This window comes from Fusarium redolens, assembly GCF_020744475.1.
Source record: "Fusarium redolens strain MPI-CAGE-AT-0023 chromosome Unknown BKA55scaffold_4, whole genome shotgun sequence".
In the NCBI taxonomy this organism is placed as follows: domain Eukaryota; kingdom Fungi; phylum Ascomycota; class Sordariomycetes; order Hypocreales; family Nectriaceae; genus Fusarium; species Fusarium redolens.
In genome coordinates this window covers 1,580,855-1,606,527 of record NW_025763667.1, presented here as the reverse complement: position 1 = coordinate 1,606,527, position 25,673 = coordinate 1,580,855, and the positions used below count along the sequence as shown (strand labels likewise).

The following is a 25,673-nucleotide window of genomic DNA, read 5'->3' as shown; positions in this document are numbered from 1 at the left end:
AGGTGGATGGATGTCACCCTCCACCAGTAGAAACAAACAAATATTAATTATATACTACCTACCTACCCAAGGTACCACAGTCTGTCCTGTCCAGGCCTCATTCCAAGGAAATTTCGAGATTCTAGATGGCCCTGGACTAAATGGAATGGCCCTAGCTCCAGGGGACGGAAGGGGTCCAGCCACCGTTGCTCAAAGCTTTCCATTTCGTTGAGACGGAGAATAAACCAATGGGAAGAGGCCATTCTCGCGTCCCCTTATTCAAGCTGCCCCTCTCTATCTTGTTCTCTCATTGACAGCCAAGGTTTCTTAAGCTTTTAGCTTGGCTAGCACCCTACCTAATCTGAGGCGAGGACCGTCAGAACTGCACCGTAGATCTCTCTTGGTTCAATACCCGAGTTTACCCCTTTTCCTTGTGCCAATTACATCCACATGCGGGCCAGTGGCGGCTCGCTCCCGTAAAACCCTAGTTTTTCGCATTGGTTAAGTTTGGTGGGAAGATGTGGAAGCGAAAAGTGATAAAGTAAAACGATAATTAGGCACGGCACCAAATTTTATGCGTCCAAGATGTCATTCTCGTGTGATATAGATGCGCACTACGCTTCTGCAAGTCAAGTTGTTAACTTGTATGGAACCCGGTGAAATGCCGCCGCAAGGCCCATGTTCAGGTCTCTCATTGATTGACTTATCCCCCGCTATGGGGCCCGTTGGCTGCTTCAGAACCAGCATCTTCTGGGCTGATGATGATTTCCTCAGAATCGATTGGCCAATTCATGTGGTGGACTCATGCAACCTCGGTACGGAAGCACGGGCTGAAATTGAGATGGATGATTTGACTCTTTTAACTCTGCCCTTGTCACTTCTATTCAAAGATTTCCAGTTCGAGTCAGTAACGAAGAAGAGAGCTTCTTGGAACGTTGACGCAGCCATCATGCACATGCAGTGTTAGCTTATTTAAACCTCTTGAAATGTCAACATCTCGATCCACTGTCGAAGCGATCTCCTCCACCGTCTTTTCAACACGAGACGGGTCAATGGGTATTGTTTCAAGTTATCTTGCATGCCCCTCTTGACGCAATCAACCAAAGTTCTTCCAGCTTTGTTTACCCGCAGTTGAGGTATAGCTGATACAGATAATCTACAACGTATCTTTTCAGAGCCCAGTGCTTACTTCTATTAACCGCTCTATGACAGTAAAGGCTCGTGATCTAATCTATGTTTCATTTACCGACTACAGCTCGAACGACTTCTACATAAAGCTGCAATCTTGCGGAGCAATCCTCCACATATGCATATCTAGCCAGCCAAATTAAGCTGCAGATCGCTTGTTGGCCGTGACATGCTGGCATGTTTCTATAAAGGTCGATATGAAAATCGGCGTCGGAGTCGTTCACCCCGCAATCCATCCGCTGACTACTTTTGATCAAACTTGTAATTGGTTACTTCAACATACACTGATAATTGCTATTTGTTGAGTTCATAGTCTTCAGTTTGCGTGCCATTGCAGTTACCTCACAAACCTACCTTCAGCCCGGGTGGCCGTTATAAGAATGAGGTAGAAGCTTCCATACTTTGAAGTCTAAAACTTAAGGCAAACAATAGCCAAAACTTTTGCTAGTTTACTACAGTTAAGTGATTTTCTTAATTCTATGATCTTAGTTGGGAAACTCGAATGTTGCACTGCCTATCCTAGGTAAGTAGTTGAGATGGCTCAAAGAATGGCGATACGTCGATTGCTGGTAATCATAACACCACCCCGCCGTCGTCATCTTCAGAGCCGAACTTTTCCGTCTCATCTTCATCTTCTGAAATTTCGACGTCTGAAACATAGCAGCCTGTGAAGTTTGAGTCATCATAGCTGTATCTTCTTCGGTGCTTTGAAGATGGCCAGGGTTTGTCATCCCAGTATGGACATTCGTCTTCTTTTTCCTTTCCAAAGCTTTTCGAAGCCATGACGAGTACATAAGCGGTCATAAAATAGCACACGCTTACTCGTTGCTATCAAACGAGAATGAGCTATGTCGTGCCCACAGCTGTATAGGCCGCTGTTCGAAAGATCATGAATGTTTGCACCCATTCTCATCAGACGGCACAGAATATTTAAAGAGGTGTCTCGTTGCATACAAGCTGATAAAAAAGGGCATCATGCCTTCTTTGCTGCGCCAATCATTAAAACTTACAAACGGGGTGATAAGTTGAGAGTTCCAGACCAAATCGAAGGTATCCTGGAAGCAAGAACTCTGGAGCATTTGCAAAAGCTCCTGTGTTTTTGCCTTGTCTCATGGGCTTCAAAACTCGCGAACTTGATGAGAGAACTTTGTTCACCTATAATCTTGAAATAGAAGAGACGCAACCTGCGAGAATTTCTCTTTGAATGAGCGGAGCCACCACCTTTATGCTGGTTTCGCTTTTTATTCGCAGGTAAGTCACTTATATCTGTAGTCAGTCAAATTCCCTTTGCCCGGTTATGCATTGTTGCTCATGTCACCCCTTAAGACCATCGTTCGTTGTCTCTTATGAACCATGAGATTAGCTATTCCGATTTCGATATCTGCTTCTTCCTGGGTTACCTCCTGGTCTAACATGATGACGGCCAACCGATAACTTTCGGTGTCTATTGAGTCAGCAAGAATGAGTGACATTTAGAGGCATGAATCGGCTTACCTCGAGAGTTAATAGACAGCGTATCTTGTCCGAAGGAACGAACAAATCGACGGAGGCCTTTCTCCAAGTTTTCTTCTTGCATCTGATCCGATTTATGTCGTTTTCGCTCATATCCACCTGGAGACGCTTCTAGATACGATGGCCCGTTCTGTTTCTACGTACAAATAACATAGGGGCTTCCCGTCAGCCCTGTATGCGCCATAGCAGGCGCAGTTGTCTGAATCACTGTCTTCAACAATACTTGATTGAATGAGCATAGAGGCGATATGGACATGGCAGATCATCAGCGCGCAACGATCGGGAGGGTGCAGATTGCATAGGAACCTAGACATTGTCTTCTTTTGCTTTTGTGAAAATGATCATTATAGTGATTAAAGACTGTTCTTAGAATAATTAGTGTCTTTAAATCGAGACTGTCGTATCGTTTCTCAAGGTCAAGCTCAATGCTGAGATCAAGGAAGAAGTCTTGCTAATCGAATAAAACTGCAAAAGTATTCAGCCTCATAGGGTGTAAGGTTTGAAGGGACAATCTTATGTTGGTAGGAATGGCAAGTCTAAGCCTAAGTCTCGGTATAAATCATCTAAGTTCTATTGTAGGGTATTCTGCAGTTCTGCTCAACATAGGAGTCCTGTCTCAAATGATAGACAGATCAATCGGCGTCAGATGTAATTCAGTAACTTAACATTACAGTTTAACAAGATATTAAGATCGAATAGAAAGATCCTAAGGTTAGTAGTTATCTAAAGTGACTAACTACCTTATTCAAAGTTTCGTAGCAATATGTCATGCTTTCCAATTACTTCATTGGTCATATTGATAGCAAGACCCCACTAATCGCCTACCCGTTACTTCCTCTCACCTTACATCACCATCATTGATTCAACTTCAACTCATTCATCAACTTTTCCATGCATTTATCAAACTTCTCAATGGATCAAGCAACTCTTGACTTTGGTCAGGCCTTGGACTTTGTAACACTCTTTGAAGACGAGACATCTCGATGGGATGCAGTCACCTCACGCAATACCAATGCGGATGGCTTCTTCGTCTATGCAGTTCGCACTACCAAGATATTCTGCCGGCCAATCTGTAAAGCCCGTCTTCCCCGCCGAGCAAACGTCTCATTCTTTACCCATGGCTACGATGCCCAGAAAGCTGGCTTCCGTCCTTGCAAACGCTGTAAGCCCGAAGTAGCAGGGTTCATGCCAGAAGAAGCAGCCGTACGAAAGATCCGGGCGTTTGTGCAACAACAAACAGAGAAACAGGGCGATGCGGAAGTCAGGCTGAGCCTGAGTCAGATGGCGAAGCAGACTGGGTTGTCCAAGTGGCACTTTCATCGAGTGTTTAAGAAATGTGTTGGTGTGACGCCAACAGAATATCTGAGAAAACAACGACAAGGTCAAGGGGCCCAGAGTTTGTTGGAAAATGGAGAAACAAGTTGGATTGATAAACTGGACTTCGAAACTCTGGGCCAAGAAGACTTTGACTTTGCTTCTTGGGATGAATCTGTGGTTGATTCAGGGTACGCAACTACAGAAACACCATCAACAACTCTCAGTGGCAGTCCATGGTCTATCGAGGAATTCTTAATATGGCCAGAAGAGAATCAATTGATGCCTGCCTGAAAATTTCTCCTACAATCAGTCCTTCAACTTGGGCTAGTTGGGCTTGCGTTGCAGTTCTGTGTGATACATGGAGTAACTCAGCTTCAAGAGCAGTGACCAAAGCTCACGACAAACACAAACACCGTCCCAGACTGGCGGCGCTTTGCACAGACATTTCTGGGCGTCTTGCACGTGTTGTTTCTGGTGACCAAAGTTGAACGGCGTGGGTGGTTTCGGTAGCGTTTCACATCTACAACACATTTGGCTGAACTATTTACAAGGATGCTCAAGCGAGCCTCAACCGAAACCCCAAAATCACGGCAACCATCTTTGCCGGTCGCAGTCTGTGCATGACGATGGTATCGACTAGGCAATTCCCAACTGGAATTGTGTTGAATGACCAAAAAAATGTTAGCTCGACCAGACATCTGAGTTACAGTGCTCTCCAGTTCTTTGTGGACAGCACTTTTTGTGTTGCATGTTGGTACTTTAACACAATCCAACGATGCTACCAAATGGATTATCATTCGAGGCTTCTTTTTAGTCTTGAACCAATTTTGACAGCAGCCGCCCTATTCAACTGTTGACTACTTGAAAGGTACTATCTGATGCGACAAAGAACTCGGGATTTCCGTATCCGAGACTTGCGATGCCTCGGAATCGCGGAGGAGACTTTTCGCGACACATGCCTGTCACTTGGCCATGGCCAAGACGCCCGAAGACTATAGGCTATCCAGATAAGCACCTATAGTCTAGACTCTATTCTTCGACAACTACACTAAACAATGAGACGCCAACCCCATCCCAGGAGTCCTGCCAACCCTGGGGAGAATCTCAAGATGGAAACGGCGCTTACTGATATGGTTTCGTCAAACAATATCGTAGCAGGTCATGTATGATCGCCGTAACGAGGTTCAGGCTCGTTGCCAAGTTGCATTGATTCAAGCTTATTCAAATTTAACTACTCGATGGTGTTGGGAGAAACATCTATATAAGTGAGACGATCTGTCATCCAGAGTTAGAGTTTCCCTTCGATCATCATCATCACTCACAAAAGCCTCTTCTCAGCATCTGCTTCTCCTTCCCCTTTCCTTTGCTTCTTTCTGCTGTTCTGTGAACGCATTCGTTTCGACCACTCCTTCAAGTTTAATACCTTCTTTTTGCACCGCTGGTTGGTTGCTTTGATACTCTTTGTAAACCTTCCAACTTGTCACTATCACTTAATCGATACAATATTCATCATGGCTTTCTCAAAGTCTATCATCCTTGCCGCTCTTCTGGCCTACGCCGAGGCCCGATTCGGTCAAGAGCAGGAGCCCGTTGCTGCTGTCCAGGCACTTGGTGATGCTGGATTCGGTGACCCCGGTGTCGCTGCCACCATTGCTGGCAGCATCCCCGGCGCTTTGCTCGCAGCTGCTAGTCCTTGTGACAAGGTATATCATATTAGTTTGTCTTGGAAATATATCAACTAACATCCTTCAGCTTACTATCGCTGATCAGATGATCACTGAGTTGGGAACTGACCAGCAAGTTCTCGATGCAGCTATTGGCCTTGTCGCAGCTGAGACCAACTTCAACCCCTCAGCTGTTGACAGACCTTTTGTCTGTGCTGACCCCAGCCTACCAGCCACTGCTGCCCTTCGCGGCATTGTCCCTCTTGTTGACCCTGCTGTTGACGGTGCAGCCACTGAGAATGCCAACTCGGCAACCTCAGTCACAACTCCTTTTGATGCTGCTGGCTTATCACAAGCTGAGGTGATGATTGCTCAGGGGTTCAGCACCTTCACAGCTGTTGGTGCTAACGGAGATCAAGTCGAGCTTGACGGCCAAGACGGCGCTGCAGCGGGTGGTGCCGGTCAAGACGATGGACAGGATGACGGCACCGGTGCTGGTGCTGACAATGGTGCTAATGCTGGCGCCGGCGCTGATTCTGGTGCCGGTGCCGGTAATGGAGGAGCTGCCAATAATGGCACTGCCCCCGCTGATGGCCAGCAGGGCAACAATGGCTCGGATAATGCCCAAGATGGAAACAACGCAAATGACGATGAGGATTGCGAAGACGAGGATAACAACAACAACAACAATGGCAACAACAACAATAACGGAAACAATGGTAACAACAACAATGGCAACGGCAATGCCAATAACGGCAATAATGGAAACAACAACGGTAACGGCAACGGTAACAACGGAAATGGAAACCAAAACAACCAGGGTGGAAACAATGGCAACAACGATAATGCTCAGGATGGCCAGGATGATGCTGCAGATGACAACAACGCTGGAAATGGTGCCGATAACGCTGGAAACGCTGGAGGTAACACTGGAGGTAACGCTGGTGCTCTCGACTTCGGTGTCTGCCAGCCTACAATGGCTCGCATCGGTGGCCTCAACGGTCGCCCAGCTGACGAGTTCACTTTCATTCCCCAGGATCCTCTCGTTGCTGAAGGCCAGCAGGAGGCTCTCAACCCCAACATCATTACCAACCGTATCTGTGATCAGCTCACCAACGTGTGTGACGCTAGTGCCGATGCTGTGGCTGCTTGTGAGGATGCTCAGGCTCAGATTGAGGCTTTGGGAACACGGGATCAAAGCACTGCCGACACATGGAACGCTCTGCTTGGCTTCGACGGTGTTGATTCTACTCAGCAGCAGGTTTGAGAAGGGGCTTTGAGAGATGATCGATCGACGGTTGCATGCTGGTCATGGGGGGTGGGTGGAATAGGGTGCTTGAGTTGACTTGAGCAAACATATACGAGTAGTAGTACTTCAGCGTTGATTTAATACGAACTCGATTGCTAATAACTATTTTTCATCTGCTGTGTGATTTTGAAAATGATATTGTATCTGCTGCAACAACGAGCAGTCATGCAACGTGAGACATAGTGGCAGTAATATCATGCTTGCCCGCTATCCTATGCTTGATATGTGACGATTCCTTCCCTTTCGCTATTGTACATAGAAGCTTTTTGATGCTATGCAGAATCCTCTTAAATTACATAAATGTCAAAGGGTGAACACCAGCTCGGGCACGCATTCACTATGGAGCCCTACCAGGACATGTTCGAAAGCGGTTTCGATGCCGTGCCTAAGGAATACAAAAGTCTATCCAGCTTCCGAGATAATCGAGTCTGTTGCCCTGATGCTCCTGGCTCTTATAGATGGCCTCAAACTCGTCAAAGCTTAGTTTACCCCACCCTCCTCTTTTGATCGCCTGGGCTTCAGCAAGACTTAGGCGTTTCCAGTGTCGCAGCATGTCTGATGTGGGAGCGCTATCGGTGTCACCCTCTTCGTTTGGTACGTCGCCCTCGGGTGTGTCTGGTAAAGGCTGTGTGATGGGGTAGAATACGTGAGCTGAAGAAGTAGGTATATCTTCCAGTGTGTCGGGCCGGAATTGCGGAAGAGTGGGATCTTGTTCTTCGTCTTCAGAGATTGGCATGGTTGCCTCGGTTTCTGATTGAGAAACGGGCTCTGCCGTTCCATCCTCGGGGATAATTTCAACCGTAGTATCAATTTCGATTGCATTTCGCCCCTCTGGCAGGGCGATAGTATATCCAGTTTCAGACAAAAGCTCCTCGAGGGTCTTATCAGCAGCGGATCTAACTTTGGAGTCGCCCTCGCTTGTAGGCTTAGACTTATCATCATCGCCAGCCTCGATGGTGTCCAGTACGTCCTTGTACTTTGCTCGTTGTTCTTTGGTTTCAGCTGCTTGCACAGCAAGATCCTCAGCCGGCTTGAAAATGGTATCAAGCAACTCATTAAATGCTTGTTGAGTGACCTGGTAAAGAATCTCTTTGCCAGCATCGCGCTCGGCGTGAGGTATTCTCCATCGCGGCACGTGCTCAGAAGCACTGCTAGGAGAGGTCGTTTTATCATGCTCTTCGTCATCAGTGAGATTTCCGTTGGCAAACCTGACCTTTGAACTAGTTGGTGTCGTTGTAGAGTCGTTTTCTTCATCGTCACTAGAGGCTTCATCCATCTGGCGGAGGTCCATCAGAATATCCTCACTGCCTGCCCAGTCATCAGGGGCAAGGCCTCCTTCTTCTTCGTCGAGATAGAACTGCCGCCTCTTCCATCGCTCATGTAGTTGATTCCGTGCCATGTCTCTTTTACGTTTATCCAGTCTAGGGGCCCTGCTGCGATCCTTGGCAATGGTCTCGGCTCTGATCTCACTTTCCGTTCGTGATGGGCCTCCAGTTTCGTTTTCTTCACCATGGTTTCCATTCACGCCATCTGCGGGTCTGTCACCATCACCCTCCTCATCCTCATCATCTGTGGGCTCCTCAATCTCAGGATTCAAAGTCTCCATTATAAGGCCTGGAAGCTCCTCCAAGGTGGATGCCGGTTCCAATAGCGTAACCCAATAAGTACGATCGGTCTCACTCCCACTCAAACGGCGAACTGTTCTCCAGTTGCTATCTGTATCGTTTCTGGTGATGAACTGCCTTCTAGACCGGAATCGATGGTCAGTTTCACAGGCAAACAGGTTAGTTAGAATATCGCCGCGGGCTGCTGTATCTCCACGATCTGGCGCAACAACGTGCTCATGCCCGTCAGCAATATCTACACTGCCATCTCGTTGATATGTCTTGCCCTCGTGTCGGAACTGTCCTTCACCAGGGGGAACTCGACCCTCGCGTCCAAATAGACTGCTCAGTGGTTGACGGCTTGTGACAAGCTGTTGAGCTTCACTGCTGGCAAGTAGCTGATCCTGAAGGCCGTCTAGAATATCCTTGTGCATCTGCTTGTATAGAACATAATACGCGCGGAACATGCGCAAAAAGTCTTTGCGATCAACATATCCATCGCCATCCAGATCATAGCCAGAGAATATCTTTCGCAGTTTATCCTTTCGCTTTCTGTAGGACAACCCATGGAGAAACTCCGTGAAGCCAATCAAATCGTCGTTGTTAGAGTCGTAAAAAGAGAACATTCGGTCGTGGATGAGGTTTGGTGCTGCGTGGCGGGAGCCTCCTGTAGGAACAAGGCACCGCTCGAATGTCTTCCGATCCATTGCGACACAAAGCTCATCGGGGTCATCTCTCCATTCCGAGTTAGCCATAAAAGTCCATTGTTCCCAGAAAGCCTCCAACTCTGGCCGTTCGAATCCTGTATCTTGTGACAGCTTGGGTATCAAACTGCGGGGCAGAGTTCGTCTGCAAGTGTCTGGGTCCCCGGTATACCATACTGGCTGCATCTGTCGAGGACCAAACGGTGGTGCTGGGATTCGGATTTTGTAAAAGATGTGCGTCTTGATGTGAACTCCCTGGGCTTCGCAAGTTTCGCAAAGGTCAAAGTCGGCACAGTTTGCGCAGCGATAACGAACTCCACGGATGGGAACCATGCCACATGAATTGCACTGGCAACCTCTGTGAACGCATCCGTTTCTGCGTGCATTGTCCTCTGAAACGCGGAAGAGAAGGGTGACGATGTTGTGGCCAGTTCGTTGATTAGAAGGAAAACCGCTGGGATCGTTCCACCACTCGTCCCCGCCATCAACTATGGTCTCTCCATCGCCAAGGGGTTGGACGGGGTCAATATTGGCGTTTTCGTCACCCGGAGCCTCGGATGAGGAACTTGAGCCATCCTCGTTTCTCCGATTCCGGCGTTGACGTCGTACTGCGTTGCTTCTGTGTAGGCCACCACCAGGCAGAGACTCGAAACTTTGCGACCGGACCTGGTATGCATAGTATCCGGCTGAGAGCGCGGCCACAGCAGAAACTACGGCCACAGCCAGCCGCGGCCGGGTAATACTCTCGACGGAAGGCGTCGGCAACCACATGGTGGGCTATATCATGGATATTGCATGATGCTGAATCTAGACGTGTCAGGGGAAGTTGAAGGTCGTAGAGTCGATCGACGGAGGCTGTCGAGGCGTTAATAGGGTCGGGTTCGCGTCGGTCGTCGTTTCTGTTCGGTAGTGAAGTATAGTACGTTTGCAAGGCAATGCTAGAATGAATAACAAATCTGTTCTCTGTTTCTGATGATGACAAAGCTACATTACATCTCAATAAGCTCATCAATGCGATCAGAGCTGCGAAGTTTTGGTGGAGCAGCGGCTAGGCCGAACACGGAAAGGCCGATCGATGCTGCTTGCGTTGGGCGAGGTACGTACTTGAATAGCGGAGCCCACCCGTCAGCGAGAAAAGTGATGATGCTTGTACAGATATGGATGCTCTGAATGGAGCGATCATGGATACCTCTGTAAATCCTCAGCCCACTTTCTCACGAATTCAACTTCACTTCTAAGCTCGCGACTTTCTGCGCCAGCAATTGGGCTTTTTAACGACACAATGGCTGACGCACCGCCTTCCCTCCCGGGCCCTATGCCCTCGTCCTTTGACGGCGACCAGTATGCTTCAATTCCAGCTTGCTATATCGTATAGTCCCCGCTCATGCGATAGTCCAGGGAACTTCAGAATGAAAGACCAATGCAAAAGGTTCTCCGCAAGATCAAGGAAGAGCCATTGATCCCCCTCGGTATAAAAAACCTTTCGAACTATTTAACGCATGAGACAGCTTCTAATAGCTATAGGAATGGGCCTGACCACTCTCGCCTTTATCAATGCCTACCGAGCCCTCCGTCGCGGCGATTCAAAACAGGCGAACCGCATGTTCCGAGCCCGAGTCGCAGCCCAGGGATTCACCGTCTTCGCCATGCTTGCCGGCAGCATGTACTACCAGAAAGACCGTGAGAAGAGCAAGGAGCTCCGCCAGCTGCAGGAGCAGAAGGATGCTGAAGAGAAGCGACAAAAGTGGATCCGTGAGCTTGAGGCCCGAGATGAGGAGGAAAAGGCCATGCGTGCGAGACTCGAGAAGAAGAGACAACAGGTCCAGGCCCAGCGGGCCGAGGAGGCCAAGGCAACTGCAGCGCCCACAGAATTGCAACCCGAGGGCACCGATGCTTCCAGCAATGGAGGTATTCTGAGCCGCATTGGTTTATGGCCACAGGGCAGTAAGGAAGAGAAGAAGAATGATGAGAAGGCCGCAGCAGAAGCTGTCGAGGACGACGCCAGCGCCAAGAAGAAGAAGAATCCCAAGAGTTCTCTGGGCGATCTCGGCGAGATTATTTCCAAGAGGAAGGACTGAGCATAAATATTGTACATTAGGAGCAATTGGTCATGATGGAGGTTTGTATAAAAGTTTCGCATGCTAATTTTGGCAGAAGGATAGTGTGTACGATAGCAAACGGGCGGTACCTTCGAGTACAGCGTGACTCTACTCTCAAGCTAGGCAAATGTTAATGATTGTTTATGCTTGTTGCGTTTGAAGATTTTGAAATCTCAAGACAGGAAGTTAGTGAACCGATGTGCTATCCAGGCCACAAGAACATATGTTTGGCAATACTCAATTTCCTAGGAGCTGCTTCATGTCATAGATCCTCCGCTCCGGTTTCCTCCAATTAACCCCGCCATCTCCAGCAATGCTCGGTCAGCCTCAATATCGCCAGTTCCAAGATTAATCTTGCGACGAGCTTCCGCTTCTCGTTCCTCCCAGGCCCATTTGTCGGCTTGAGCCTGTGCTTCTTTATCGCCGCCGCAACCCCAAACTTCAAGACTTTCAATCTGGAATCGGTCCTGGAAATCATGCTTTCTCACTACGCTTGAGTGAAATGCACCTCCTCGAGATGTGTAATCATGGTTGAACACTGCAAATTCGAACGAGTCGTCAAGCAACAATGATACAGGGCCCAGGCGTAACATATCGGCCTTTCTGTGAGCTTGAGACGGGTGCGGATGAGGGCACCCGAACGACATCATGGGATGGTGCGCTGGTGCTTTTGTGAAAGTGACATAATCCTTGTTAATGGTTGATGCCGGGAAGACATCGTGAATCGGTTCAAGTTGAAATAGTGTTGTCTCTGAATCGCCAAAGCATTCCCGGTGGGTGTGTTTCCACGGTTCCCGAACGTAGACGCCAAAAGTGAGTCGATCCGATTTGCTACCATGAGGGAACCGCTTTGGAGGCAGAGATGCCGCGAAACTGCTTTCTTGGCCACCCTCCGGCTCATCTCCCAGCCTTGTTCCGCTCACCAGGAGCAGCGTGGGAGCCTGCCAGTTGAAAACCTTCGTCTGGAAACTTCCCATGGAGAAGCCTGCATCATTGCCTGAGTAGAGGAGTCTCACTCGCCGGAAGAGATCTGTCCCAGGAAGAAAAAGCGAAATCTGGGACAATGTGTTCTGATTTAGTATTTCGCTCGTGTCGGTCAATAGAGGTTGTGCTACTTTTTGGGATGAAGTAGCTTCTGGGGTATCATTTTGATGTTTGGAGAAATCTAGATTTTGCGAGAAAAGAAAGCGCTCAAAAAGACCATTGAATCCACGAAAGAGATTAGGGCAAATCACAGGTATGATGGTTCTGAAGTGGTTGTACTTGATGCCAGTTGAGGTTTCGGCATTAACGAAGGAGGCAAGAATGCTCTCAGCAGCGCCACGGAGGCCCTCAAGTTCTTCTCCAACAACGCGGCTTGAATACATCGAGAGACTTTCTTGAGGATCAAGCGGGGCAGCAAGGAGAAGCAGCATGACAAGTTTCCGGAAATTGTCGGTTGGGATCGTTGCGCCATGAAAGATTGGCGCATGGCCCTGGTCCACGGCATCCTTGATGTCAAGCAATTCAAAAGCTGTCAATACAAGGTCGTCGTCCTCACCATCTTCTTCCTCGTCGCCAGCTGCATCAACCGCAAAACCGGTCACACGGGACCTGGCCTTCTCTTTATCGTCTTTGGACTCGGTAGGTGCGATATGTGAAGTGTCTGGATGGGCTCCTGCTTCGGACATTTTACGATCAAAGACAGCCAAGCTTTTGAACAATAGTTTGGTCCTATCTGAAGAGCCCCGCGCCAATACGGTTCGGTAGCGCTCAGTCATGATGACGACCACCATAATCATCCGCTGAAACTCCAAGACCACAGGTGCATCTTGAAGAAACGGAAAAGCACCGATGTAGGATACCATGTGGAAAATCACTGGCGAAGTGCCGAGAATGTCTGGTATCTCCAGATATCGGGCGATAGTGTCCTCTTTCAGGTATCTGATAGAGTCCTGCTGATCTGCGAGGCTCTTGAAAACATCTCTGAGTGAGTATAATTCAAGAGAGGTGAAACATTTCTTCATGAACTTCTCCGTCTATGAGATTGTGTTAGCGGTATTTAGAATTGGCTCTGGTAACGCATGATAGGAGCTCACAAGTTGCTGGGTTAGCTCTTCATGCGACCGCCGTTGCGGATGCTCATCCGAAAGACTCTGACCCATTTTGCAAAGGCCACTGCGTTCTCATCACTCTGATACTAACAAATTGGCTCCTAATGAAGAAGAATTCAACAATTGATGATGATATGACAAGTTCAAGTTGACAGTGCCTAGACGACTTCATGACATTCTGGGCCCTGAGGTGAGGTGAGGTGAGGTGAGGTGGGTGAATTGCTGACAGGGAAGGTACGTACACATACGTAATGATTCGCTCCTTCCCCTGTCGCTCATCCAATCCAATGTGCCAAGCATCAATGACGGCGTCTTGATTGATTTGATTGACACGTGAATCGGCGGCATCGTCGGCCCGGACTTTTATTATGGCTTCTATTGTGGAATTTGAAGCTATTCCCAGAAACCAAGATGCCAATCATGCAACAGAATTAGGTCTCGAAACGAATGTATTCATTGTCTAGGTAGGTAGATGCTGACTTGGGTCCAGTAAACAAACCCTGCTGACACCAGACTAACAAATCCAATCGAGTACCTCTGCCTCTACTCATCTCCATATCTCCATATCTCAATCTGAATAGCTTCAACTTGATTACTCCTTCACACCATCCTCCTCTTTCTAACTGCTCTGACTTTCCGTCTTCTTCTCAGAAGTGTTCCAAGTGCCCTCAAGCTCGCCAACGAACTCGTTGCACCATCCGTTGTCTTTTGTCTTCTTAAGCTTCTCCTTCAATTTCTCGTCAGTCTTGGTAAGCTTCTTATTCTTCTCGGAGTCCTTACGCTGGGATTCCTTGTACTCGGCTTCTTCTTGCTTCAGTGTGGCTACCCTGATAAGTTCTTCCACGAGTTCGAGGTGCTTAGTGTCGTCTTTCCTTGACTTGGTAATGTTCTTCAGCCTCTTGAACGCAAAACCCTTCTTGAGCTTCTCCAACAGTGAACCAGCCAGCTCCTCGGCTTCCAAAAACTCTTTCTCGGTGGATTTGTCGAGCTCCAAGTCCTTGGCGATTTCCATGCGTACTTCCTGCTTGACAGATTCCAGCTTCAAGGCTTCCTCCTCGGCTTGATCTTCCTTTTCATCCTTGGGGGGTTTCTGGCCAACAAGCTTGAGGAGTTCTTGGTGCTCAGGAGTGCCGGCAATCTTGGCGATAGCGTCGTTAAACTTCTCGATAAAATGAGGTGTCAGCTTAGAAGCGTTGACGAACTCATGAGCGAGTGACTGGTCTAGCTTAAGCTTTCTCATGAGGGCCTGGCGATCGTATTTGTTCAGTTGAAGGAGACTTTCGAGTTGCTTCTCGGTAAGCTGGTGTACAGATCGCTCACGTATCTTGTTCTTATCCTTCGACTCCTCCTTCTTCTTATCATCCTCCTTCTTCTTATCCCTCAACTCCTGGACTTTCTTATCCACCCTCTCCATCTTCTTGACAAAGTTTTTATATTTGGGGTCTGTTTGAACACGGGCCCACTCCTTGTTCATTGTGTCCAGAAGTTCACCCTTGTAAACCGCGTTCTTCATGACCTGTTTTTTGAGACCCTTAGGAAAGTCAAGCGCTATGGCTACAATCTCGCGATACACAGGAGGGACAGATCCCAACGCCCTTAGCTGATTCTCAGTGAGCTTTTTCGGCGTCTCCTTGTTCTCGTCCTTGGTGGTCTCGTCTGTGGTGGTCTCGACCTTGTCCAAGTCCTTGAGCTCGTCTTTGATCCAGTCCTTGAGCTCGTCGTTACCCTCAGATCGCTTGGAGTTGGTGTTGAACTCTTTCAGGATCTTTTTGTATTTGGGATTGTTGTAAATGCGGGAATACTCCCAGTTAAGTTTTTGAACCATAACATGGTCGAGCTTTCCGCAATCCACAAACTCATCCGTGAGTTTCGAGGGAAGATCGAGTTTCTCTGCCATTACGCGGCGCAGGATTGGATCCATAGCTTCGATCTTTTTAAGTGTCTCATTGCTGATCGTGGGCGGGGATGATCGCTTCTCAGGAGACTTGAGCTTCTCGACGATCTTCTTGTATTTGGGATTTTTTATAACACGGGCATACTCTTTGTTAAGCTTCTTGATAAGGCCGGGATAGAGCTTTCTGGCATTCACAAACTCCTTTTTGAGTTTCGGGTTAAAATCGAGTTTGTCTGCAGCTACGCCACGAAGGATTGGATTCATAGCTTCGATCTTTGCAAGCGCCTCTGGGCTGATCTCGGGAGCAGATCTCTTTCTATTGTTTTCGGTGTCTTCTTCCAGCCCTCGGTCTGTGGCGAGGTACTTGATAAAAGGCGCGTACTTGGGGTCATCAACGATCTTAGCATACATGGCATTGAGCTTGACGATCAGCTCAGGGCTGATTTCCTCCATATCGCAGAATTGGCTCTTGCCGTCCTCATCAAGGGGCAGACCATGTACGATTCTCTCTCGGTCATATTTCTGAAGATATTCGAGGTTGCAGATTTGAGTGGCGTTGAGCCTGGGAAGTGGTGTATTGGGGTTCGGCTTGTTCGATCTCTTCGTGTGAGGCTCACGGTGAGACTGGTGATCTCTGTATGACTTCGTGTCATCTTGTTCGTGGGCCTTGTGATGTTCAGATTTTCTGTAGTGATCGATAGGCTTACGATCAAGTTTCACTCTTTGATCGAACGGGCCACGCTCGCTATCATCGTCATGCTTATGCTCGGAATGCTCCTTATACCAGTAGCTTGGCTTGTCATGTGAGTGGTGGTCCTTTGACTCGTTATGGGCTTCATGATGCTCGGCCTCTTTATCGTCATGGTGAGGTTCAAGCTTCTTAGAATGATAGGTTGGCCTATGCTGTGAGACACGATCCTTACTCAGTTTGATATGCTTCTTCTCATCATCATGCTTGTAGTCGAAATTCTTCTTGTACTGAGAAATAGGCTTATAATGCGAGTATTGATCCTTTTCAGAGTCCTCATGTTCATGGTCATGGCTGCTCTCCTTTTCATCGTGATGTGAGTCAAGCTCCTTGTGTTTATAGCCTGGCTCATAGTGAGAGGAACGACCTTCGCTCAACTTGATGTGCTTCTTATTGTCATCATGCTTGTACTCGGCATGCTCTTTATATCGGTAGGAAGGCCGGTCATGAGAATGGTGCTCTTTCTCAGACTCATGATGCGAGTCCTGGTCGTCTCTGGATGGCTTAGTCTTGTGGGGGCGTTCAACATATTTGGGCGCATTGGGATTGTAAGACGAATCATAGACGTATCTGATGGCATTGAGCAGTGCGGTACGATCTTTTTTATTGGGGTGCTCGTCCGCTACGTGCTTAGACTTGTATCCGTCCTTGGGCTCATATTGACGCTGATGATCCTTTGATGGGTTTGAATGGGATTTTCTTTCATCGTGGTGGCTGGTGTGGTCCTTATCAGAGTGATCGTGAGAAGGATAAGACTTATACCGATAGACTTGCTTTTCAGGAGAACCACGGTGCCCATTATCCTCATTGAAGAAGTCGTCGACTATGTCGAGAAGCGGCTTGGTCGTTTCTGGACCAGACTGTGGATACTTCTTTTCACTGCCAAAGTTACCCCTGTCGTGACTATCATAGTGCTTAGACTTGATATGCTCACTGTGAGGCTTAGGAAGCGAGTAGTGATTCTTATCAACCTTATGGGGCTCACCCAAGTAGCCGGCTCCCATCAACTTAATAAGCTTCCTCGCGGTTTCATCGTCGATATAATGTTGTTTTTCCTTGTCGTGTTCATCATGATGCTTCGACTTATCGTGCTGATGGAGAGACTTATGAAGGGGGTGATACGCCTTTGTTGGCTTCCTGTGTTTCTTTTCGACATCATGCTGGTACTTTGGATACTTTGTTTCATGACTCCCTTGAGAGCTTACACGAAGGATTTTAACAAACTTCGCGTTGCCATGGCCCTGCTTCTTGTCGGAATCATGATGGAGCTCGTACGTTGGAGCATGGATGTTGATGTCGACATCGCGCTTGTGGTCCATTCCATTTCGATGAATATACTTGTACATTTTGCCGTCCTTTGAATTGGGCTTGTCCTTCTTCTCTTCCTTGTCATGCTTTTGCTCATCTTCATGCTTGGGTTTGTGGCGCTGGGGGGTCTCCAACACAACATCTTTGAAGACAGGGACTTTCTCCTTGGTGCCCTTCTTGGCTTTCTTGTACTCTTCCGTATGGTAGATGAGTTTATGTTTCTTAGCCTCATCCTCATCGTCGTCGTCTTCATCATGATCGTGTTTCTTGTCTTCTTCGTCGTCCTCCTCCTTGTCCTTGTGACCCTTCCCTTTGGCCTTGTGGGCATGGTCATCGTCATCATGCTTCCTGCTCTCATGGTGATGGTCATCTTTATCGTGCTTCTCCTTTACTTCATGGGAGTGGTGGCCATGTTCCTCCTTGTCGTCGTCATTTTCATCATCATGCTCCTTCTCTTCATGGTGATGCTTGTGGTCTTTGGGCCCATAGTACCGGTGTGCAGTAATCTTGGTGATCTTTTCGTAACCCTGAAAGTTCTTCTTGTAGGGGATGGCATCATCAGAAGTTTTGTGCTTGTGCTCTGCAACCTCCTTCTTAATGTTATCTTTGGGGACGACTAAGCCCAAGCCCATCGATGCCTGGAGGGCAATGAGGACGGTGTTGGTCAATCTCATGATTGCCGGATCACTCTGACAAAGAGTAGGTGAGTAAGCTGAACGAGAGATGAGATGGTCACAACAGAGCTACGTATCCAGCACAGATGAAAGAATAGGTGGTCAGTACAAGGGGGGAAGCATGTATTTATACACAAGATCAGCCAGATCATCCTCGTGATCAGGGCAAACTTCCTGTTCCCCTCTTTTGAAAGCATCATAGCCATGATAGCCATCAGTATGGTTGGGCATAACTGGAGACTAGTCCAGAGGCGAGTGAGGGCCGACTGCTGCCGCCCATACATAGATGGCTGAGAACGCCGAGATATCTCAAATGAGGAGATATTCGGAATCGTACGGTTTCTCCTCATTGTGTAAGTTCGCGAAGGTATATCAATGACTTCTACTGTCGTGGTCCTCCAAGCCATGCTTTGACAAATAGGAAAGTGCACTGGATGCTTGATGGTTGTATACGTGATTTTGACTGGCTGGCGAATCACAACAGCAAGTTTCATTTCCATTTCCCATCGATACACGTATGGATCTTGGTAAAGGCCAATCTGTCCGTTTGATACTCCTGGCTGTAGCAGCAAGTGAACCCTCCCTACCTATGGACACAACTTTTCGGTCTCGGAGCTATCAAGGTCTAAATTCAGCCTTCTCTATAAGCAAATTGCGTGATTGCGATGTTCCATTTTTGAAGGCATGCCTGAATATAATCATCGACAAGATGATGAAAAGAGGATACAGGGCTCAGCAGAGGCGACATGGTCATTTCGGAACCCCAGATGTCAAACTCGTTGCACTTGAATTCACAACAATCGTCATCTCATGAAAGCGCAGTTCATGGCGATGCCAAAATGTAATTACTCATGATGGTAGTGCTTCTCCGCAAGCTCGTGGGTTTCGTTACTAGTTACGTTCAAGCTGGTGGAGAGTATATTACACTCCTCGAACCAAGACGGATGAAACAGCTGCCCAGAAAAGTCAAGACGCGACATATCCTCAACGAAACTGCCACATGTGGCCATATAAAGTTGTGGCCCAAGTATATTAGCTTTATACTCTTCATGAGACTTGAATCCTGTCTCCTCATTCTGTCTAGTGGAAAGAATATGCTAGAATTTCAAATATGCTTCCGGCGGGAACTTCAACGCCTCTGTCTTGGAGCCCAAAGGGTCTTCCACACATCATAGATGACACGTAGTAATTAAGTAATTTACCTGGAGAAATCAATAAGGGACCCGACATGATGCTCAACAACCAATGGAGCAAATACAAACCGCGGTCATGATGGTTCGTCGGACAGTTCCCAGGGGATTAGATTCCGCCTACAAATCTCTTCTCTTTGGTTCAACATAATCTAGGTAACTTATATGCAAACAGCGCCTATCCATCCCACGAATGATGTTCCAGTCAACACTCCTAGCTTCGCCAAAACAAAATGCCCAACTCCATTGTAAGCGCACCAAAGTAAGAAAAAGTTTGTGCAACTCGTAGCGAGAGAGATTTTCAAAACTCAAGACATGATTAGGCTTCGGTGTCCTTTGCAGAAACTTGATTGATCAAGCGCTGGTACCTAGCTTCCGCCTCCTGCTCAGCATCTCGAGCTGGCTTTGACACCCGTCTTTCTACTGGTGGAGTTTCAGAATTGCCCTTAGACGTCCAAAGAACGCCAACCTTCGCGGCGGGTTTCGGCTCTATTGCCGAGTCAGGCTTTGGTGTCGAACCGTTTGTCCTTGGTTCCTCCGAGGCCGTGCCGTCTTTCTCTCCATCCGGACTGGCTTTGGGGAGCCTCATGGCCAGGAGAACATACTCGGCGCGGGTCATATGATCCATGACATCGTCCATGTAGCGCCTGACCTCATCTTGCGGAGCGACAACTCGCGCAAGGTTCTCCAGATGGCGTCCAGATGGCGTAAAGAGACGTATCGTGACGGGCTGGTAATAGTCTAGCTTTGGGTCACCTCCATATTCAGATGTGCTTCCTTTTCGAACAATTAGGAATGAAGCCACAACTTGCTGGCCAGTCGTAGTTGGTAGATATTCCAGAATACTGAATTTGGGAAAAAGATATCGGTCACCGCTTCCAAAGTCAAAAACAACAGCAGTAATGTCTGGTTTAGGCGCGGGTGGTGGCCCCTTTGATCTGAGAGCTTGCGGGTTAGGTGGAGGTCCAGTATGGGCTGCCTTTTGCTGTCCATTCGGTATGCCATTCGGGGTTTGCTGACGGATTTGTACAGGAGCAGGGGATGCTCTCGGAGCGGTCTTCATATCGCGATGCAGCCTATCTAAAATTTCCTTGAGATCTGTAGCATCAGTGAAACCGGGTCGGTTTTCCGCAATCCTTCGAATCATATCTCGCGTCCTCTGATCCTCTAGGGCAGTTTTGACCAGTAGAACGACAAGCGGATCACTGCCTTGTGGTGGCCGCAGCTCAGACGACTTCTGGTTGGGGTTAGAGGCCAAGACAATGTCAAGAATAGTCCTGACTTCCGTGGCAAAATATTGCACTGTGCGACCATCGACAAGAAGACGATCTGCCGATGGTCCTTGTTGTCCCCCTCTACTTCGATATTCTGCATTCAGTTGATCTATGATCTTCTGAAAGTGAGCTAATTCACCCTCCTTTGCTTGCCCCACGGCCACTCTCTTCATGAGATCGCGCAGCTCCGCATCTCCTGAAGCCTTTTGTGCCAATAAAGCGATAACAGGGTCGTTGGCCGACGGTTTCGCAGCAGGGGCAGCACCTGGAGCTGGGGCACCTGGAGCTGGGCCTGGAATTGGAGCTGGGGCAGGTTTGGCGAGGCCACTCGCGGGCGGATGAGAACTTGGAGGCGGTCGAGGTACTGGAGACATTGAAGGGGCTGCCATCGGCCCAGCCGGTGCTGTCGGTGCTACTGGTGCCATGGTTGGCCCTGAAGCTGACATAGGCGCCACTGGTGCGGAAATGTTGGGAGACGCTTGTGAGATCGGGGGTGTTGGAGATGGCGCTACAGGCCCTACAGTTTGTGGTCGCGGCTGGAAGCTTGGACTCGGGGATGGTGTCGCATTGTTCGCTGGCGGGGCTGTCGTCGAAGCAGCAATTTGACCTTGAGAGGTTCTGGGAAGCGTTTGAGATGATTGTGCTGGACTTTGTACTGGACCCTGAGATGGACTTTGTGGTATGGATTTCCCTGCCGTCGCCCTATTTTGCGTCGGGGTGCCAGCTCCCAATGCTTGAGGTGCGAGTGGTGGTGGCATTGAGCCATTCGGAGGACCATATTGAAGGATCGGACGGTGTTGCGGTTGCTGCTGCGGTAGGGGCTGAGTTTTTGGTTTCGGATCCTTCACAACGTACATCGTGGCTTCGATTATATGAGGCTCAATCGTGATCGTTACGGTGCCAACCTTTGACATGGTATCCTTGGGCGGGTTTTTAGGGTCTTCATTGAGAACGCCCTTGCGCTTATGGGGTTTGGTCCAATACTTTGCAAATAGACCTTCGCTGATCCATTTGTGACGGGATCGAAAGAGGGATTCGGCAAGTACACCACTTGAGGGACGCGTCAGTCAGTATCACTATCTCGTGGCTCAGTTCAATATGGCATACCTTTCACCAACTGACTGGTACTCCTTTGACGACAATTCTTCTGGCTGCGCGACTTCTACCGTCGGAAGAGGTTTACCAGCCTGGATCGACTTGGGCAACGGCGGCGGGGGAGGCTCTTCAGGTTCCGGAGCTGGTTCTGGCTCTGGAGCTGGCGGGGGAGGAGCAGCAGGCGTCGCAGAGCGCTCTCGAGGTGTAACATTGCGCTTTTTAGCAACGTTTTCGCCTCGAGCGGCAGCCCGCGCGGGCAGTTTGCGCTTTCGCTCCATGAACTAGCTCGTACAGTAGGCAAACTACAGAGAGCGCAAGGGAATTACACTGCAAGACCGAAGGCAATCATTATATAAGGGCCATGCAAGGCGCGTCTGGGAGCGAAATGAACGTGTAAAGGTCGGCAATCGGTCGTTTTCGCGAGCAAGAAATATTCGGACAAGCGAAGGTGAGATTGGGTCACGAGGGAATATTGAGAGAATATGGAGGTGGGAGATGGAAGATGGGAATGGAGGCTCCCATTGGAAAAGAGAAAGTGGTAGTAGCATTCAAGTAGCAGCAGCCACGGACAGCAATCCGAGGCTCAGTGGTGCAGGTCCAACACACCTTCATGATGGAGCATGGAGTGTTAATTCAGGGGTCTGATTGGACAGAACAGGCGAAGGGGCCAAGTCGTACTAATTCTGGGCTAGGACGGCCCTCTGAATTTAGCACTCCAGCGCCTAGAGTTAAAAAAGAAGCTGGGGCCCATCAGGGACCTTACAGGCCCGGGTCTATTTTGGAAGCGCCGTGAGAGTGTCTGGGTATTAGGTTTTATCGATTAAGGCAGATGGCTGGGGAAATTACTCCCGTCAAACGTGTTGGCTGTTAATAGTTCACAAACTTCCTTAGAATAAATTAGTTATCCATATTTTGCTTCAGCAGCCATCAAAGTACTAAAGTATATCAATTAGCCTGAGGTGAGGTGAGGTGTGGTCATTTCGCGGCTCTTTCTTCCCAGCAGAATGGGTGGAGCAACAGCCGCAGCAGACGCGCCTCCAGGTACATGAATGCAGGCGTAATTTTCCCCGCGTGAGAAGTCCCGTCGATGATCACTGATGCTTAGCGCGGACAAAGCAACGTCTGGTTCGACCTCAGGCCTTCATGGGCTCTGCCTTGTAATTACCAGGTGAGCGTATTATTTGCTTCGGTCAAGGTAGCGTTTTATTTTCAGAATCCCTCATAGATCTCTTTTACTCTGATCTGTTATTTCGGTCCATCAACAGAAAATCATGTCTTATCTTCATCCCGCCTTCAAGGCTGTGGTTATAGCCGTTGCAGCGCCACTTGGCCTATATTGCGTTTTCCTGGGATTGGGAATGACACCGTTCTTCCAGAGACAGTATGTTTGGGCCATATTATCGTGGATTTCATTGGTTTTGACTCTCGAATCAGGTTCCTGTATGCACATAAGTTCAATACATTATTATGGAGCAATGTCAACCAACCAGAACGATGGGGTTTCGCTCGTATGTCCATACTCTGAGATTTTGTATTTGTAACACTCACATAATGCTTGCATAGGGAACCAAGTAACTCCGTTCTCATTAAAGACTCCTGACGGTGAATCTCTCTACGCTTGGCACATCCTTCCACTCCCTCTATATCTACAAAATGAGGCCAAGATCGAATCCCAAGAGCCGGGTTTCTCGGCAGACTTCACCAAGACTGAGTCATTTCGTCTGCTGAAAGAAGATCCGGAATCTCGCTTAGTTCTGTATTGTAAGTTGAATCTGCAGTTCTCATCCTATCGATACTTACACATGTCTCAGTTCACGGTGTAAGTGATGACCGCCATATTCTGGTCAACAACAACTAACTTCACAGAATGCTGGTCATATTGCGCAAGCTATTCGACCTCTCAGCTATCATTCTCTGACTGATACTTCATCATATCATGTTATTGCCATCGACTACCGAGGATTTGGTCATTCTACAGGCACGCCTTCAGAGACTGGAGTAATTCAAGATGCTGCAACACTCGTTGACTGGGCTACCAAAGTCGCAGAGATTCCACCAAGTCGCATCGTACTACTCGGGCAGAGTTTAGGTACTGCTGTAGTCAGTGCCGTTGCTGAAAAGTACGCTCTTCAGGGCGTCGAATTTGCAGGTATTACCATAGTCGCCGGGTTCAGTGATCTTGCAAATCTCCTATTGGGCTATCGCATTGTGGGTATCTTCCCTGTACTTGCTCCCTTCCGCATGTGGCCGTCACTCGTGCGCTTCATTCACCGATTCGTGGTCGACAAATGGCATTCGGATAGACGACTCGCCAACGTTGTCCGTCTTACGAAAACGAGGCTAAGGCTCAATCTGATTCACGCCAAGAATGATAAAGATATTCCATGGACTGAGGACAACAAGCTCTTCAGGGCAGCTGCCCAAGAGACGCTTGGAATCATGGACGACAAGGACTTCGAGGCTTGGAAGGAAGAACGCACCATCCGCAAGGGCAAGGATGCATTTGTGACTACTTGGACGGCTGAGCCCAACATGATTATCCGTCAAGAGCTTTTTCCATACGGCGGTAAGTAGAAACATGTTCATGTCTATTGAGATTGAGTGTTGATAAGAGACTCAGGCCACAACGATGTTATGGGTTATGCGCCTGTTGCGCTGGCGATCATGAGGGCATTTGATCTTCACGGAACGACCTACAGTGATGAGTAGGTAGACGAGGAGAGCACATTATACCAGAGTAGTTACTTGGCATCTGATAAGTAGCATCTTCATATCTGGTCCATTAAGTTGTAATGAACCAACTTATATACGATTTCTTAGTAATTACTTGGCACAGTTCGATAAGAGATGTAGAATTTACTGTGTTACTATATGGAACCCAACTTCGAAGTTTTCATATTTTCAGGGTCATGTATTCCCAGGGGTATAGATTATCCGCATTGTCAGGCCGATCAGGTCGCACCACAGGAATCATTACCACAGGCTTCCAAACAGCCAGAAATGGTAAAGTGTATCAGTGCTCGGATCGGGTCTTTGAACCTTTTCTGGATTCTCGGGTGCTCTTCAATAATGGATCTCGTTGATGTATTTCTCAAGCTGGCGTCCCCCGGCCCGACCATTTTTAAGTGCAAGCAATTCCGACTGCAAATTTGATGACGGTGTCGAGACCCCAGTTCTCCGTATCCATAGCTCATTCTCTCGTGTGACTCCTCCAAATTAGTATTGATATACCGAAAAACCAGCCACCACATCACCAAGGCGCATATCATGTTTGGGACTCGAGGCACCGCGTCCAATACCGGCCAACAGCCCAACTCTAAAATTTGGCAAACCGCATACCATATCTTTAATGATAGCAGGAGTAGAAAGTAACCGTATTCTATAACAGGAGAACAGGCAATCACAACCTTATGTTGCCCTATTCAACCCAATGCATAAATGTTGCTATCGTGGGGAGTTACGAAACCGGAGACTGTATGTGCTTCACCCGGAAAGCATTGAGAAGCAAGGTACTCGGCAGAGGTATCACATATCCAGCCGATTGTATAGTTCCGGGGATCTGACATTTTCAGCTCTCAATATAGGGTGAGTGAAGAGGTGAAGCTACAGGTGTAGACGATAGAGGGGAGATAAGCAGTCGGGCTCGGAAATTCATATATGCAACTTGGTCGGTTACCAGTAGTTCTCCAGATGTGCATTATCTGCCTTGGGCTTTTGTCTCGGCAGGTAATTGGTGAAGAATCCATGCCAAGTCTTCTTTCGCCCCAAACTGAAAGTTCAAGTGACATGCAGGGCGGCCAAAAGTTAACTTGAGACCTGATTTCTCGGGCTCAGATAACCGATCTGCCGCACATTAACTCCACTGCTCGTACGGCGGACTATGATAAACAGTCGATGCGATGTTAGGTATAAAGTCCTTGTGAGGTGAAGGTTTGTGGTGGATTTCGTGGTTGGTTCTTTATAGGTACTTATAGCCGTTTAACCCCACCTAAGGTTAGCAGGGCAGGCACATGCTACCGTG

At 48.3% G+C, this 25,673-nt stretch overlaps 9 protein-coding genes across 9 annotated transcripts; 4 read left to right on the top strand and 5 right to left on the bottom strand.

Moving 5' to 3' along the window:
• Nucleotides 1-2,462: 2,462 nt before the first annotated feature.
• BKA55DRAFT_536215 (uncharacterized protein) lies at nucleotides 2,463-2,935 on the bottom strand (the record flags this gene model as incomplete). Its single annotated transcript, XM_046189797.1, has 3 exons — nucleotides 2,463-2,611; nucleotides 2,662-2,778; nucleotides 2,824-2,935. 3 exons carry the CDS (start codon nucleotides 2,933-2,935, stop codon nucleotides 2,463-2,465), a joined length of 378 nt encoding a protein of 125 aa, XP_046053083.1.
• Nucleotides 2,936-3,591: 656 nt separating this feature from the next.
• Nucleotides 3,592-4,287, top strand: BKA55DRAFT_686784 (uncharacterized protein; the record flags this gene model as incomplete). Its single annotated transcript, XM_046198976.1, has 1 exon — nucleotides 3,592-4,287. The coding sequence occupies one exon, from the start codon at nucleotides 3,592-3,594 to the stop codon at nucleotides 4,285-4,287; it is 696 nt and encodes a 231-aa protein (XP_046053082.1).
• Nucleotides 4,288-5,507: 1,220 nt separating this feature from the next.
• On the top strand, nucleotides 5,508-6,927 carry BKA55DRAFT_686783 (uncharacterized protein; the record flags this gene model as incomplete). The annotated part of the gene is made up of 2 exons (XM_046198975.1): nucleotides 5,508-5,699; nucleotides 5,749-6,927. The coding sequence occupies 2 exons, from the start codon at nucleotides 5,508-5,510 to the stop codon at nucleotides 6,925-6,927; spliced, it is 1,371 nt and encodes a 456-aa protein (XP_046053081.1).
• Nucleotides 6,928-7,049: 122 nt separating this feature from the next.
• Nucleotides 7,050-10,376, bottom strand: BKA55DRAFT_560674 (uncharacterized protein). Its single transcript, XM_046192107.1, has one exon. It carries the CDS (start codon nucleotides 10,046-10,048, stop codon nucleotides 7,355-7,357), a length of 2,694 nt encoding a protein of 897 aa, XP_046053080.1. The 5' UTR covers nucleotides 10,049-10,376; the 3' UTR covers nucleotides 7,050-7,354.
• Nucleotides 10,377-10,559: 183 nt separating this feature from the next.
• Nucleotides 10,560-11,355, top strand: BKA55DRAFT_686781 (hypoxia induced protein conserved region-domain-containing protein; the record flags this gene model as incomplete). Its single annotated transcript, XM_046198974.1, has 3 exons — nucleotides 10,560-10,618; nucleotides 10,676-10,746; nucleotides 10,802-11,355. 3 exons carry the CDS (start codon nucleotides 10,560-10,562, stop codon nucleotides 11,353-11,355), a joined length of 684 nt encoding a protein of 227 aa, XP_046053079.1.
• A 278-nt stretch (nucleotides 11,356-11,633) lies between these two features.
• On the bottom strand, nucleotides 11,634-13,520 carry BKA55DRAFT_591386 (TLD-domain-containing protein; the record flags this gene model as incomplete). The annotated part of the gene is made up of 2 exons (XM_046195235.1): nucleotides 11,634-13,394; nucleotides 13,455-13,520. The coding sequence occupies 2 exons, from the start codon at nucleotides 13,518-13,520 to the stop codon at nucleotides 11,634-11,636; spliced, it is 1,827 nt and encodes a 608-aa protein (XP_046053078.1).
• Nucleotides 13,521-14,088: 568 nt separating this feature from the next.
• On the bottom strand, nucleotides 14,089-18,093 carry BKA55DRAFT_686779 (uncharacterized protein; the record flags this gene model as incomplete). The annotated part of the gene is made up of 1 exon (XM_046198973.1): nucleotides 14,089-18,093. The coding sequence occupies one exon, from the start codon at nucleotides 18,091-18,093 to the stop codon at nucleotides 14,089-14,091; it is 4,005 nt and encodes a 1,334-aa protein (XP_046053077.1).
• Nucleotides 18,094-19,602: 1,509 nt separating this feature from the next.
• On the bottom strand, nucleotides 19,603-21,930 carry BKA55DRAFT_503892 (uncharacterized protein; the record flags this gene model as incomplete). The annotated part of the gene is made up of 2 exons (XM_046187051.1): nucleotides 19,603-21,607; nucleotides 21,665-21,930. 2 exons carry the CDS (start codon nucleotides 21,928-21,930, stop codon nucleotides 19,603-19,605), a joined length of 2,271 nt encoding a protein of 756 aa, XP_046053076.1.
• Nucleotides 21,931-22,825: 895 nt separating this feature from the next.
• BKA55DRAFT_278737 (Alpha/Beta hydrolase protein) lies at nucleotides 22,826-24,482 on the top strand. The gene is made up of 6 exons (XM_046185495.1): nucleotides 22,826-23,033; nucleotides 23,087-23,160; nucleotides 23,216-23,413; nucleotides 23,464-23,471; nucleotides 23,519-24,218; nucleotides 24,273-24,482. The coding sequence occupies exons 1-6, from the start codon at nucleotides 22,924-22,926 to the stop codon at nucleotides 24,359-24,361; spliced, it is 1,179 nt and encodes a 392-aa protein (XP_046053075.1). The 5' UTR covers nucleotides 22,826-22,923; the 3' UTR covers nucleotides 24,362-24,482.
• Nucleotides 24,483-25,673: the final 1,191 nt, after the last annotated feature.